Here is a 15202-nt window from a genome sequence, read left to right on the forward strand (position 1 = left end):
CTATTAAGCCTAAATGACAATATTTTCAAAAGACATCTGTAACATCATTAGTTCAGTACTCGGGACTGCAAGAAAAAAATCCCATGAAAAATAGTAAGCACATGTATTTAAATGTATTAATTCTGCATCTTATAATACTGCTATGCCTTATAATCTGTGCTCTATTACAGATGTATTCTTATAAAAATAAGAAAATATTGTCATTCAACCAGTGAGTTTTGAGTAGGCCCATAATAGCACGAAAGACAATTTTTGTGCATTTCATGTTTTGTCCTGTTTGGTTTATTGTGCATATAACAAAACATTGCAGATAGATGTGTAACCTACCTCACAGGGCTGTTGTGAGGATAATTAGGATTACATAAGCCACCTTAGATTCCACCTTAGATTCAGGACCCATACTTTTTCCTGAAACTAACTTACTGTTTTAAGCTTAAAATTGTGCACCTAATTGTTACATTGAGATGCGGTTTAAACTGTTGAGCCACTGGGCTATTGATTGGAAGATCGGCAGTTTGAATCTGTGTGATGGAATGAGTGCCCACTGCTACTAGGTAGGTAGCTGTTGCCTACCTAGCAATTTTAAAGCATGCAAATGCAAGTAGATAAAAAGGTACCATTTTGGTGGGAAAGGTAACAGCGTTCCTTGCACCTTGGCGTTTAGTCATGCCGGCCACATGACCATGGAAGCGATGGCTCTTTGGCTTATAAACGGAGATGAGCACCGGCCCCGGAGTCAGACACAACTAGCACATACATGCAGGGGAACCCTTACTAATCGTTATATCGGGTCACAGTACTTTTGATGTGTTCAAAAGTCATGCAAAAGCAGAGCAAGTCTACTGGTAGAACCTTGTGGCTGAGATTAAAGTTGATGGTGAATTTCAGTTCCAAAGAAAATTCTAGCATATAAAAGAAAGCCTTAGTTTGCTATACCAGAAAATGTTTCATTGGTAGATGAAGATATAACTGTGAAGTTACACATACTTTTAAAGTAATTTTACATTTAGGTTGAGAATGTTAAAAAGTAGTATTTCTCTTTAACATACTCTCAAGTTGTTTTGCTTGAATTCTGGGCAGAAAGTAGGCCAGATTAATTCTAATTTTGATCCAAGCACCCAAGGGAGGAAAGCCAGTGTGCATGTGAGCTAGAACTAATTAGAATAATGTTTTATCTGCAATGTATCTTTATCTAAAATGCTTGAGTCATCTTTTCCCTCAAACTTAAGTGCTCATATTTAATGTACTAAATGAATGGAAATGCTAAGAACCATTGAAAACTCCATGGCCTAGCATAATTCCTGAATAATGGAAGTGAGAATTAGTGTAGGAGTTGCTGAGCAGGAAGCAAAAAAGCCATATGTGTTAAAGGTGGGAGGAGAAACCAAGTGAAGTCTTTTAACTTCAGGGAGGAATAGATTATCGAGTAGCTTTAGAAAAGTAGTGTGATAGTCATAATGCAGACAATCTGCTGCTATGATGTAATTTTAGAATTTTGTTAAGTGCTTATGTTGCCTTACTGTTCAGGAAATCTTACTTGCTTTAAAGTGCAATTTTAAACGAGGCCACATAAAGACATGGTGAAATTGGTTGCAAGTCTTTTATGTGCTTGATCAGTGCGTTATCTCCTGTTGTGCAGTTAAGTGCATGCATCTGTTGCGACAATACCTAGTTCAGAGTTCTGTCTTTTAAAAGTTGTTAACGTAATAGACTGAATCTAAGTTACTTTAGATATGATGATGGCTTCTTTGCAATGGCAAACTGGTAAACCCAGTCCTGGCTCTGATACTCTAGTCCAGGGGTCTCAAACTTGCGGCCCACAGGCCAATTGCCGGGCCGGGTGGGGCACGGGAGGGGGGGCCCTGCGGCCTTCAAAGCACCGGCGGCGCCCGGGCCGGCCTCCGGATGAGCGGCCCACCATCACCACCGCGGGGGTGGAATACTTGATGCGGCCCAGCCTCACCCAGACTCTACTTCCAGCGGCCCCCAGGTCAGTTGAGTTTGAGGCCCTTGCTCTAGTGTGATATAAAGAATACGGTATAAATGTGCACATACATAATATCAGATACAAGGGGAAGAAGATAAAGGAAAAGATCAGGGGGCACATTTTCTGGGCAGTAAATATGTTGTTTGCTCCTTAATGAATTTTCTAGCTACCATTTAAAATAGGCAAACATGGTGTATTTCATTTCTGGCTTAAGGGTATTCTTGTGTTGGTCTGTTTTTGCTTTAAGTGCCATATACATTTTATGCTACAGTGAAAAAACACTTTAAAAAACTGATCATGATTTATGTTTCTCCAATAGTTGAAGTCATGTTTTTATAAGCTTGTACTTGTTTGTAACTTGTACTTTTTCTTTTTTAAAATTGTGAATTTGTATGCAAAAAATGTTAGCATTCTGTTGTGAGCTTTTAATGTTTTTACTTTGACTTTTTAAGATGAATGTTAAAGATGAGCACCTATTGGATAAAGTAATATGTAATTTTGAATGTAGCTTGATACTTTTAGAAACAGGCACACATACTTTTCAAAACTGTGAAACTTTTTTATATTCCTTAATAATTTAGGTGGTTGGTGAATGACTGGGTATAGTAGGTTGCAGTGTTTTCATTAATAGTTTAAATCAATCAACTAAAACTCAGTCAATTAAAAGGATGGCTCTAATGAATGGATCAGGATATCTTGTTGTTAAATGCATGTGCTGTTATTTACAAAAGGCATGGGTAGGCAAGTGTTATCTTACAAAAGAGATTCCCTTTGGCATGTGACAGAAGGGAAAACACCTCTTCCAAGATGGTGCCTCCTGTGATATGCATGTGAATGATAATCATTTGCAAATAAGTTCACTGGGAACTAGAGCCCTTATGTAAGCTTTTTCTAGCACCAGCCCAGAGAGTCATCCCTTGAGTTACCTGAGAAAATTTGGGAAGGTGGTTCACATCTCCTTGAACTGTGGGGAAGCTAGGCAGAGGTAGCAAATAAGACTTACATTGCCTGCTCCAGTGTCCCGCATAATTTGAGATGCAACTGCCTGATAAGTCTGGCTATGTGTACAGCTCTGAAAAAAGCAGGATTTAATACTGTGCTGAGATGTGGAGAAAGCAGAAGCAGTACAAGACCAGAAGTGGGCAACCGGTGTCCTCCGGATGGGAGGACAATACAGTGACTACATCCTGAGGAAAGAGTAGACAATAAATTAAAACCCCGTGTCATTTAAGGAGGGAAACAAGCCACGTGTGCAATGACCTGTTTTATTAGTTTCACATATTTGATTCTGATAAGTAGAGCATACAAGTTCTAGATTGCAGGCAGCATGTCACAATAATGTACAATGCACCAGGGAAAACATCTTGTAATAATTGTAATAATTGTCAGTCTAAGACTTTTTAATGGAATGTGGCTCTTAAACTTTAAAACCTCATTTTGCAGATTGATTGATGTGGCATGTAGAGACTGGGATTGGTCATTTGATGATATTGATTTTGATATTGATTTTCATATTGATGCTGGGAACGATAATTATCTTGATGATAGCGATGATGATAACGATGTGTTTGTTCTGAAGAGGTAAATGAGTGAATTTCCACAGGAGAATGGATTGGCTTTCTTGAAGTAAAGCATGTTGTTTGGATTTTTCCCAGTCAATAAAGTGTGTGAACTTAAACTCCCCCAACAGTAATTTTATGACTTCAAGAAGAAAGTATTAAACATTTTAACAATGCATGCATCTGATTTTTGAAGTATCTTGAAACTGTAGTTCTCAAAGTCCTTGCCTGTCTGTCTGTTATAACATGCTATTCAAAGATATACTGCTAACTTTTCAGTTTTTTAAACGATCTCTATTTTGTTCATCCTTTTGTGTGTAACTGCAGGCTCAGATGTGGGCAATAAAATATATGTGTTGAAGTGTGGTACAATTTGTTTTAGCTGGTCACTTGCATATTGCATATTTGATGGAGCAGTGACTTGGCTTTCTATGCATTAGCGCACCTTTTAAATATTTTTAATAATTTGCTTATAATGTAAATTGCTTTGCAGATGCTTTAAAGTGCAAATACTAGCAGCTGTTCTCATAGTTTTCTAGGTAAACTCCTGTCACATTTGACTGGTAGGGGAAATGTTGAGAGTTCTAGTCATCCTGCTCTTGCCAATCAAATATGGCTTCTAGGCCCCAAGGTGGATGTAAGAAAATTCCCTTTTCCTCTGCCAGTTCACCAGTAAAGTCTGCTGACATGTTACCTATATAGTTTCGTTTAGTTTTCTAAATATGAAAACAAAAGAAGTCCCCCAGCACTGTGCTTAGAGTGTTAGGGGATGAGGCTGGGGGCAGTGTAGCTCAGTGCTGGAGCATGTTCTTCGTACCTGAAGATCTTCAGTTCAATTTTCAGAATGTTCAGGTAGGGCTAAAAAGGGAACCTTGGCGAGCCAGTGACTTTCAGTGACAACAGTACTGGGCTAGGTGCATGAAAGGTCTGAATCGGAGGCCCTGTTCACATGAAATGAGAAATGACTGTGGGCAAGCTTCTTCACTGGGTTTCTAGCTGAGGTAGCCACCACCATTTTGAACATTCAACACATCATGGGGCACTCTGTAGGTGTCACTGCATGCAAACTGGAGAGGGGTGGCTGCTCAGGTGGTTGGCGAGCTATCTAGAAGTCACGGGCAGCTGTAGGCAGCTTGTTGAAGGTAGTGTGCCAACCATCCTGTCCTGCCTAGTTCACATGTAGTGATAAGCCACGTTGTGCCACTGCCATGGCTCAAATATTCAGAACTGTGGCACCCTGCAACTGGAGAGGGTACCAGCTCCTGTGGTGGCTACTTGTTACATGCAAGCCAGATCCACACAGGGCACCAGTCCTTGTTCATCCAGGCATCACTTGAAATCAAAGGGAAGTAGCTGCTCTTTGTTTCAATAGGGGAAGGAAGCCCTTCTGCCAAGACTGGCATGCAGTGCCACTCGCCTGGTAATCTGTCTCAGGGTGGGTTTTGGGAGAAGAAAGCATCTAGAGATTTCCCCCGCACTGCTTTTGGCTTGGTTTCTGTTTTGGGGCCTGCTGGCCATGGAATGAATGCCATTGCTTTTGAGCAAACCAGATAGCATTTACCGATCAAATCTTTTTCTTTTCTTTTTTCCAGCTAACTGCCTTCTGTGAATGCAGTCACTGTTGAACGTGATTTTCTTCTCATTGAAATAAGACTGAAACATCGTATCCCAAAATTTATGAAAAATATATATATATGTTCTTGAAAGACAGTTATATAAAATATATATATCAGAAGTTTACAGGGAGGTGTGTGTTTTTTGCTGCAATACGATTTACTAATAATTCCTGTGTGTTTTTTTAAAATGTAACCCCTCTGGATGATTGATCAAATTAGGAACAGTTGGTAATAGTACAGGATACTCTTAATTTCAATTCTGCAAAATCCTGTCTTGGAAAGACTCACACTACATTTCACAAAAGAATCAAGGCACAGGGAATGTGAAGAATCTATCCTTTGTTCAGCTTTTGTAGAGAAATGCCACCAGCAGGTTTTCCTGAAGAACGGGTGTGGAGCTTGGGGTGGGTTGGGAAGGGTCTGTCACACTGATGAAGACTGCATCTTTAAAAGTGACCATTATACTGTGTGTGTATGTGTTTTGGTATGTAAATATGTATATTGTACTGTACTGCTGCAAGAGGGTTTTTTTAAAAAAAACTTTCCACTTTATTTTTTATACATCCTTGTCATATACCATTATCTGGAGTTGCAACTATGCACTTGTATAAAGCCATACTGTTGAAGTTTTATCATTCATACTCGTATATCAAAAGCTGCATGTCTGTGCTCAGCAGCTAGTATAATGAGAAGGTCAGAGTATATACTCATTTCTGTTACTAATTTCATGGGCAGTTCTGTGTTACTGGTCTTGAATGCCTTAAATTAATTTTGTTCCCTTAAAGTCTATGCCCAGTCTAGATATTTAAGAAGGGAGGGGGAAAGGATGCAGAGGTTTACCAGCTCTTAGGATGCAATTTTGCTTTGTGGCAGAACAAATATAGTGCACTATGTTTACATATATAGTTTATATCAATGTCAGTCTATTCTGAATGTATATCTAATGGGTTTGGAAGTGGGAGGGGAGGGGTCAGCTGAGTACTGATTTCAGAAACATGAACTGTAGTATTAGAACTAATATATAGCTTGTATGCATAGGCATAATTTTCATTCAGCCATTTGTACAAACCTCAATATTAGTGATTCACTTTATATTACCCTTACTAAGTGCTACAAAACTTCATTCTGCCTTTTCTTTTTGCATACTATCCTAGGTGTGTTTATTTCTGAAAAATACCTATAATTCTTTTTACATTTTCACCGCACAATATCTAGGGACTGTCACAAACCTCTTAATGACTGAAACATACTGTAGGTGTATTTTAAACTTTTTGAATCCTGTTCCCTTAGCACATAGCTTTAGGAATAGGAATATAATTTCAGTGGTGTGTGTTTGAGAACATATAGGAGGAAAAGGCTTTGGAGGCACTTAATCTGGTTTTTTAAATTTTTAAATTTTGTACAAATATAATTCATGTGAGTTCATTCATGCCATGTCCATAATTTATCCCAGAAAATGCATGTTTTATACAGCTGCAGTATGCTATAATGTTAAACATGATGGCAGTAAAAAAGAAAAGAAATCTCGTAGCCTCCTCCTTGGTCTCTTTTTTTCCTGCTTATACACATATATGCATATGTATGTTGTGTGATAGTGTCCTCATGAAACACAGAATCGTAACATTTAAGTGAAGGAAGTGAGTCATTTCACTAGGTTATTATCTTTAGTAACAGCAACTAGGCACTTGGAGGGAAAGAATGACAAATGGTTTTAACATCACATCCAAAAAAGTTGGAGTTACTGCACATGGTGTCAAAATTCACAAAGCAATTCCCGTTTGCTTCAGTGGGCTTGAGCATGAGGAGGCGGCAGTAAAAGCTCAACATATACTATGATCTTCTCTCATTCAAGCCCCATTGAAATGAATATGAATTCACTTCAGCTGGTCATGTATGGTCAAACATCTCAGTGGACTGGGCCTATAAGCACCACTTTGGTAATGCATAGTGACATAGCCACTATATATAGTGGCATTGTTTATACACAGGAGGTCTAAAAATAGAAAACTGTGTATCCTGTAGCTTAAAATTTAAAATGTTATTTAGATTTGCGCCTCAATGGCACTCCAAAAGAGTATCACTTGTCTGCCTCCTCTGAAGGGTTGAGAGTATAGCATTTGGCATACAAAACTTACTGTTTAAACATGTATACAATAAAAACTGTTTCCATTCACTGAAGACATACATATTTTATATAAAATTGTTATTTGTGGGAAGATATGAATTGGAAGAAATATATTTTTAAATAAACTATTTGAGTAAGATAACATAATTCCTGATGTTGGAAAGTTGATTTTTAAAAAAAAAATAAAAAAATGCAAACTATATATAAACTGTCATTCTAGGAATCAGAATGACAAAGATGGCTTCCACACAGTTACAGGGATATTCATATTAGAAAAAAACTCTTGGAGCATAATCCAATTTGAGGGAAAGACGTGGAGAAATATAAGATGTTGATCTTTCCATACAGGTTATATTTTAAGGAGTAAATCATTTCATTGGCAGAAAATGGTAGCTCAAGCTGGGAAGAATTAAAAATCACTGATAGGTGGAAGTCTAGTATAGTCCATCAGTATATAACTGGGCATCCAAAGGCTGAAGGGAGGCCTAATCCAAGCTTACGTTCCATTCCAAAAATGCAGTCAGATAAAACAGTCCTAGGTTTCAATTGTAGGCACATTTGTGACTAAAACCCTTTTAAACCATGGGGCTTTGTAGGCATTTATATACGATGTGTCTTTTGCACAGCATCTTTTCCCAATGTTTTGGACTTGACTTGAAGATGGACATGTACTTAAATGACAAAGGCTGCTGCTATGGCACCACTGGATTTTCTAACATTTAAAAATATTGCACTGATTAAGATGTCAGGCCCTTATCACAAGTCATCCATTTGTTGCCATGATTTCTCTTACAGGAATTTAGTAAGCTTTATGCAGCAGTACCTCTATTCATGGATATCATAATTTAGGGATGTCCACTTTCCTGCTTGGCAATTAGACTTCCTTGGTTTAGGTTCTGTACCTATCTTAATAGTTTACTGTATACAAATGTTATGTAAGTATAAGTAAATAGTGTCTACTGGGTTACTCCTGTTCACACGTTTGTTAATGCTTTCAAGAATTCTAAAAGGTTGGTGAGACAGGACTTACCTTTGTAGAAGCCATGTTGATTTTTTCGCAAAGCCTGTTCTATTTGTTTATCCTCCTATATACTAATATATTTTTCTTAGAATTCTAGCATGGATATTATCTGGGCCTGATGATTTAGCTTGTCAGTAAGCTTGAGAACTTCATCTATTGTGACTACTGTTTGTCTCAGCTCTTCAGATTCCATGAAAACATCAGCTCAGGTATAGGTATCTGCCCTGTATCTTCTGCAGATAAAAGAGATGAAAAGAATTCATTCAACTTCTCCACGATCTTCTTATTCTCCTTGGGCCCTCCATTATTCAATAGTCCAACTTCCTACCAAGTTGGTTCTTGCTTCTGACAGAAATAACTCTTTACGTTTGGCCTTGCTGTTGGCAGTGAGATGTTGCTCAAAATTCTTTTGCCTCTCTGCTTGCATTTATTTTGTGCAAGCATATGCTCCCTGTAATTTTCATTTAGAAAAGATTTCCTTTTTCTGAAGAAAACCTTTTCTCTAATAACTTCTTTGATATGCTAACTAGGCTAGTGACCTCTTGAACTTGGTACTGCTTTTCCTAACCTGGGCCATAAATTCTAGCTGAGTTTCTATTATGGTGGTTTTGAGAATTGACCAAGCATTCCTAGAATTATCCCTTTTGATTGCCCATTGCACCTTCCTTTTTACCAGTTGCTTCATAGTAGAGACATATCCTCTTTTGAAGCAAAATGAGATTGTATTGGAACTTGTCAATTTTCCACATACTGGTAGCACTGTGGTCCACGTTTCCAATTGTTTCAACATTTACACCATGTACATTCATGTTCAGTCCAAGACTTTTTGTACTCTTTCACTGGAATATGCACTTAACCAGAAAATATGGGGATAAGGGGAGGGAGCTCATCCAAACTTCCATTGCCACAAGCCATTTTTAGCTGGCATCTTCATGCCATCTGCTTAAATGCTAAAAGCTTTGTAGGTCCTCAATCTACTCTGTTATAGGAAGTGCTATCTTTTTGTCGAATATGTGCAGAGAATATGTGCAGAGACTCCATTTCCTCTTTTATTAATCTGAATGAAACAGCTAAAAAATTTAAAAGTACATGTACATCAGTGGATATTAAGAACTGTTCCAGTACAAAATTTATTGGTGTAATAATTTCCCCTCAACAAAAACAGCTTGACAGACTTTGCCAGAATGTACAATTAAAAGAAGCATTTGCTGTACTTGTACCACCATCAAATAGCCAAATCAGACAATTCCTTATTGAGAGGTTGCCGTGTCCAATAAACTATCCTTTGTGTTGAATAAGATGCAGCTTAACAGCTGCAGTAAAGGCAAGCAGCTGTCAAAGCAGGGATTCGCTTGTGGCACCCACAGTGGTTTTTCGAATTCCCAAATGTGCCCACATGTACAAAATGGCTGGAGCCCCCAGTGTACATAGGCAGCTTTTACAGACTGCTGCCACGTCCAAAGAAAGTTTGCCCGCACTTAATCTTACACTTAATCAAGCCAATGGTGCTTGAGCATAACTTTCTCTGGGGTAGGGACAATACATTTATCAACCCCGAGAGTAAAGATTTCTGTAAAGTGTTCTCCCAACCCCTGCCCAAAGGGACCCAGAAGTCTCATATCAACTTGTTTAAGCCATTTGATTCTGCTATGGACTGCACTAAATATTTTGTGGCGAGGAGGATACAAAGGCATTTAAAATACTAAAGATGCTGTTTCATTATTTTCTGAGACAATATTCTTGTATAGTAGACAGCAAAGCGAGGAATATGATAAATTGGATTTTAAAGATGTGCTGACAACATTAAGCGAGAACAGTTATTTGGTAGAAACATTCAGATACGGAGTTCTGAAAAGATTACTTTGGTTGTATTAAAAGCATACACATCTACACACCAAGTGGTATATTCCTAAAATTCTGTCCATGCATTAACATTCTTACAAACAGTATGTTTGTCAGGTGTGTGCATTCCAACAAACTTTGGAAGTTAGCTGTTCAATTCATACTGATAAATCTATCAACGTTACGTAAGCAGGAGCAGCACTCCATTAAGTGGAGTGTTGTTTTGCTGAAGCTTTATAATACTTTGGTCTTCAACTGGTTCCATTCTTGGTTTTGGTCCAGATTATTTAAAATAGGCAGAACACTTCCCTTCTTAGTCGTGCTTCTTAGTTGTCTTCCTGTAGTGCAGTATAGTTAGTAGGACCCATATATTTAGTGCCAACATGACTATGAAACGGACCAGAACTGGGGAGAGAGCATTCAGTGAAATTGATTTGTCTCACTTCTCCATTTTGCTCCATGTAATCTGCACTCAGAATTACATCAAGCCAACAACACAATGCCTACTCAAGAATATGATGACTTGGCCGTCATCCGACTAAGCTGGCCTCTTTCTACACAAACACCCTCTTAGTGGAATAGGAATGTGATGCCTTACTATGCAAGTAGGTGCAGATGGCTATTTTGTTGCATACATTTAGTAAGTGTTTAATACTTCTTAAATATTTAATAGCAATGAAGTGTCGGTGTAAATCGCTTCTCTAGTCATATTCAGAGTAAAATCAAATTCCCACAACAGCTATATTAATCCCTCCTTTCAAAATTCACACATGGAGAACCAAGGCCAAAAGGCTGATTAGTCTGAAATGGCTCAAAATTTCCTGCTTCACTGATGGGTGAAGATGTGCTCACTAGCCCGGCTCCACTGTCTCTGCAAGGTGGTGGCCTGCAGCAAAGGGCTCGCAGTGGCTTCTTGTGTAACGTAAAACCCTGCGCACGCACAGGAGGCTTCCTCTCTCCAACCTTCAACCTCCAGTGTCTGCAGAGTACATCTGATGCCAACATGTTTTTGGCACCAGATTAAGACTATCCTCCATTGCCAGGCATAGGAGGAGGTTTTTATCAGGGCCTGTTATCTTATTGCAAGGAGGGGGTGTGAGGTTAAGTCGTCTAACATTGGCTTTAAAATTTCCATGCTTAAGATTTGATAGTATGTTTTTGTTACGTTATGGTTTTAGGTTGGATTTTACATGAACTGCTAAGAGAGCTTTGGCCATTATGTGGTACAGAAATGATATAAACTGAATGACAGGGATGTGAGGCATAGGGTGGGACCAGTAAGTATATCTCTGCTTTTCCATCATGTGTTGGTAAAAACAGCAGAACAGGACAGATGCTTGTAAGCACCTTACTTCCTTTCACTTCTGAATGCTGCAGAAGTCTGAAACTTCTGTTACTTGAAATGCGTGGCTCTCTCATACCATCCAAACACTGAGGCCTAACGAGAGCCACTTTGTCCACTGCATAAAAATTTCCAGTTGGCAGAAGAAATTTAAAACTGGCAGACACCCATATACACAAAATAGCACCATAGTACCTGTAATGTCGTTTGTTGTCATTAAAGTTGTAAATATTCTTGCTGTAATTGAAAGAGCACATGTTAGCATATTTAAGCTGAATATTCTCAAGTAAATATTCTGGTAGGCCCTTTGCAATCTCCAGTTTTCCCCAAGATAGTCAGGTATGTCTGCTTTAATCTCAGAATATGCAGGTTTAACCTCAAAATATGCAGACCTCATCCAAGACCCACAACATTTTCCTAATATTACCAAACTTTTCTTTTTGAGTTCCTCAGGTGTTTCTTATTCTGTATTGGTTTCAAAATTTTGCTCTGGGCAAAGTTTGCTGATAATTCCAGTGCTAGTTTGAATCAATGTTGCCTATAATTGGAGATTCTTCACCACTCCCAAGCAATAACCAGTGTTGGTGGAAGGCAGAAGATGCCAATAGCTTTGCAATCACCCATGTTTTCTCTGTCTATGAATGTGAGGAGCCCTCTGAGAGTATCATTACGCTGAGAAACACTTGTAGCTTCCCATAAAATTTCTCAGTTATCTTTTCTGAACAAGAACCTTCAAATGTGACTCATCTTTTTTTCCTTTGGGGAAGTTCTCTGAAGTTACTTCTGTTTCACACATGAACAGCTTTGACTTATTTCAAAGCAACCTAATCTCTTGACTTGCTAATGTTATTTGTGCGCAAAATAAAGGTAGCAGACTGGCAACTATTGCCTCTAAAGGTTTAGAAAAGCCCAGTATTTTTGGAGAATCCAAGCCACTGCTTTATCATTTATCATCGTATCTTACCCAAATTGCCTTTGGTGCAAATGCCATAAAGATCATTCAGTGTGTAGTATACTGAATGAATTAAGGGTGCAGTCCAACAGGGATGCCCATAACTTTCCCAACTGGGAAGATTACAGGCATCCAGTGCAGAGGGGATATCTGCCTCTGCAAAGCATCCAGATGGCCGTTTTCAGCCGCCTACCTGCACTATTTAGAAGGGGAAGGAAAGACACTGAGGCTGCATTTTGGTGTTTTTGGTCTCCTCATCTTCCTGTCCTCGGAATGACCCCTATGCCCTATGAGGTCACTGTTGCAATTTCCTTCATGCCAGGCCAGCACCATGAAGGAAATTTTCCATTTACAAACTTAAGGATTTGGACACAATTTCTAGAAAAAGGCAATTATCATTTGTTAGGAGATCAATCAACTTAGTATCTGTTTATTAAAGGGAGTCAATTTTTGCTCGGCATTGATAAGGTTGAAAGTTGTGCCATATGGGTTTATGCTGGGGAGTTTTTAAGGCAATTTTATCTCAAATAGCTTTTCAGTACTAACTGAAAATACCAAATGCCGTCTTTACCACATACGAGGAGCAGGACCATGTGTTTTATTGCAATGTTAATTTCTTTATACTTTCTTCACAGGGCAATCTATGTATATCTACTCAGAACTAAGTCCCACAGGCAAGTAGGTACAGGATTGCAACCACAATTTTCTGAAAGGTTCATGTTGAGGTATTGGTAATGTGCAAATATATTTGATGTTTAAACACCTGCATTTTAAGTCATTAATCAACTGAAAAATAACAATACACTAACAGACCTAACATTTTACTGGCTGAGAGAAGATGTATTGGTAGCATAGCATGTCAAAGTCTTACATCAGTTCTCTCAGTAGTGACTGGGAGGAAAAATGTCAAATTTATTTTGCACATCCAGCTGAAGGCTGCTAGGCAATCTTCTACCCAGGTGCTGATCAGGGCAAGGGACTTTTAGCTCATCAAAGTAAACACAATGTCCCGTCACATCACTTTCCAAGACTAAATTTCTCTATCCAGAAATGTTTCTGCACAGTCTCTAAGGGCCCATAAATACTGAATCTCTGTATCTAACTAGCCAGAGCAGAAAAGGTAGAACAGACTCTTTGCTCAACTGAGAGTCTCTGTTCTCTTAAGCAAAGTTATGGAAAGGACAAAGCCAAACTACTGTCAAAAGTCATTGAATAGTAGAGCTGGAAGGGGCCAGAGGACCACTGGGTCCAACCCTAAATCCATTCAATCCCTTTGCTCCAACACCAGCTCACAGTTCCTGTTATCCCCTTGCTCATCATAAGGATGGCATGGAAAAAAGGGAGCAAATCCTTAATCTGTTAGGTTACCATCTCAAGAGATTTTCTCAGTTATTGAACGCATTTGGAGACCTATTTCTCTGGTCCCCGCTCTGCTAACGCGAGCATGCCTTGCTATACATACAGGCAACTTCAGCAACTGGTCCCAAATTGCTTGCTTGTCTCTTGCTTTTGTACTCCCTTTGAATCATGTGTATTAGACTGCAAGCCTGTTGGCAGGGACTGCCTTCTTTTAATCTCTATCCAATGCTTAGTAATGTTCTTTTCTCTTGCATCTCTGTATGCATGAACACCTCCATGCAATTGCCTCCCTCAGAAACCTTTTTCTGGACATCTTTGGTTCATCTCCCTAGTCTCTACACCTAACTGCTATTAAGACACAGTATAGTCTTTCCCAGCTTGCCCATGCCTCCATTTCCCCCTTCTCTGTTGTTTGGCTATGTCTATATTAGATGGTAAGCCCTTCAGAACAGAGATGAATCATACTCTTCTTTGGATGATGTATCACCATCTGTACATAGATGGTGATATATTATCCTGAAAGCTGTTGGCTTGGGATAGTTAGCTGACCTATGACTTTGATACAGATAAACATTCAAGCAACATGTAACAGCAGCTGTTTCATAAAGAAGCTTTAATTTCAAATCCAGCAAAGCAAGAGTATGATCTTAATCTATGATCTTAATCTTATCTCATTCTCTACTTTCTTTCTCAGATGTTATTTATTTAATTTATTCTAATTATACCCTGCCTTTTCCCTGTAAGAAATCCAAGATGATTTACATAATCTTCTTCCTCCTCTCCATTTTATCCTCAAAGCCATTCTGTGAGGTAGGCTGGGCTGAGTGTCTGTGACTGGATCAAACTCTCCTAATGAGCTTCATGGCCCAGCAAAAAACTAGAACCTCGATCTCTTGAGTCCCAGTCCAGCATTCCTAACCACTATATCACACTACACATCAGGATACATTAGAATGAAGTTAACACTGAAGAACTGGAGAAAAGAAGCTTGAGTTTCTGCTTACTTGCAGAGGTATATGAAGCTAAGCTCCAGGTCGCTGCACTCACTTGTCCAGAATCTTTGGTCTGCCAGAGGCATTGGAGCTGAGCCAACTTACTCGCTGCACTTACCACAGTGCTCATGTTCTGCAGAGAAGCAAGAGATGAAGCACAAGTACTGAACTACAGTGCAGACTGCTAGACGGGGAAGGGCGCTTAAGGGTGGTTCTTCATGCAAAAGGTCTCAATTTGGATCAGAAGGATTTAGGGTAGCAGGGTTTGGAGTAGCTTCTGCTTGAGACTGGGTGCAAAAGACAAGATAACTCTTCTTATGAGGGAAATAAGTCTTAGATGTGTTAATCTGCTCTGCACTTTTGGAAACTAGGGGTGCAATCATACATCAGCCTTCCCCAACCTGGTG

General features: G+C 39.0%; 2 protein-coding genes across 14 annotated transcripts in view; one reads left to right on the top strand and one right to left on the bottom strand.

Moving 5' to 3' along the window:
* ROCK2 (Rho associated coiled-coil containing protein kinase 2) overlaps positions 1-6692 on the top strand; it is an 86774-nt gene extending 80082 nt beyond the window's left edge. For 4 of the 5 annotated variants that reach the window (XM_044417994.1, XM_044418031.1, XM_044418004.1 and 1 more), the window contains one exon: positions 3431-6692. In XM_044417994.1, the coding sequence (XP_044273929.1) occupies positions 3431-3572 (142 nt within the window). In that variant the 3' untranslated portion in view covers positions 3573-6692. The remainder of the gene's footprint in view (positions 1-3430) is intronic. The other variant, XM_044418023.1, reaches the window with a different exon arrangement.
* Positions 6693-9344: 2652 nt separating this feature from the next.
* SLC66A3 (solute carrier family 66 member 3) overlaps positions 9345-15202 on the bottom strand; it is a 14171-nt gene continuing 8313 nt past the window's right edge. For 2 of the 9 annotated variants that reach the window (XM_044418109.1, XM_044418084.1), the window contains 2 exons: positions 11688-11729; positions 9345-10555 (listed from right to left, as the gene is read on the bottom strand). In XM_044418109.1, coding sequence (XP_044274044.1) covers positions 11709-11729 — 21 coding nt within the window. In that variant the 3' untranslated portion in view covers positions 9345-10555; positions 11688-11708. Of the gene's footprint in view, positions 11730-14763; positions 14929-15202 lie in introns of those variants that run through there. The other 7 variants (XM_044418072.1, XM_044418062.1, XM_044418053.1 and 4 more) reach the window with 6 other exon arrangements.

This window comes from Varanus komodoensis, unplaced genomic scaffold (genome assembly GCF_004798865.1).
Source record: "Varanus komodoensis strain SLA01 unplaced genomic scaffold, ASM479886v1 scaffold10, whole genome shotgun sequence".
Lineage (NCBI taxonomy): Eukaryota > Metazoa > Chordata > Lepidosauria > Squamata > Varanidae > Varanus > Varanus komodoensis.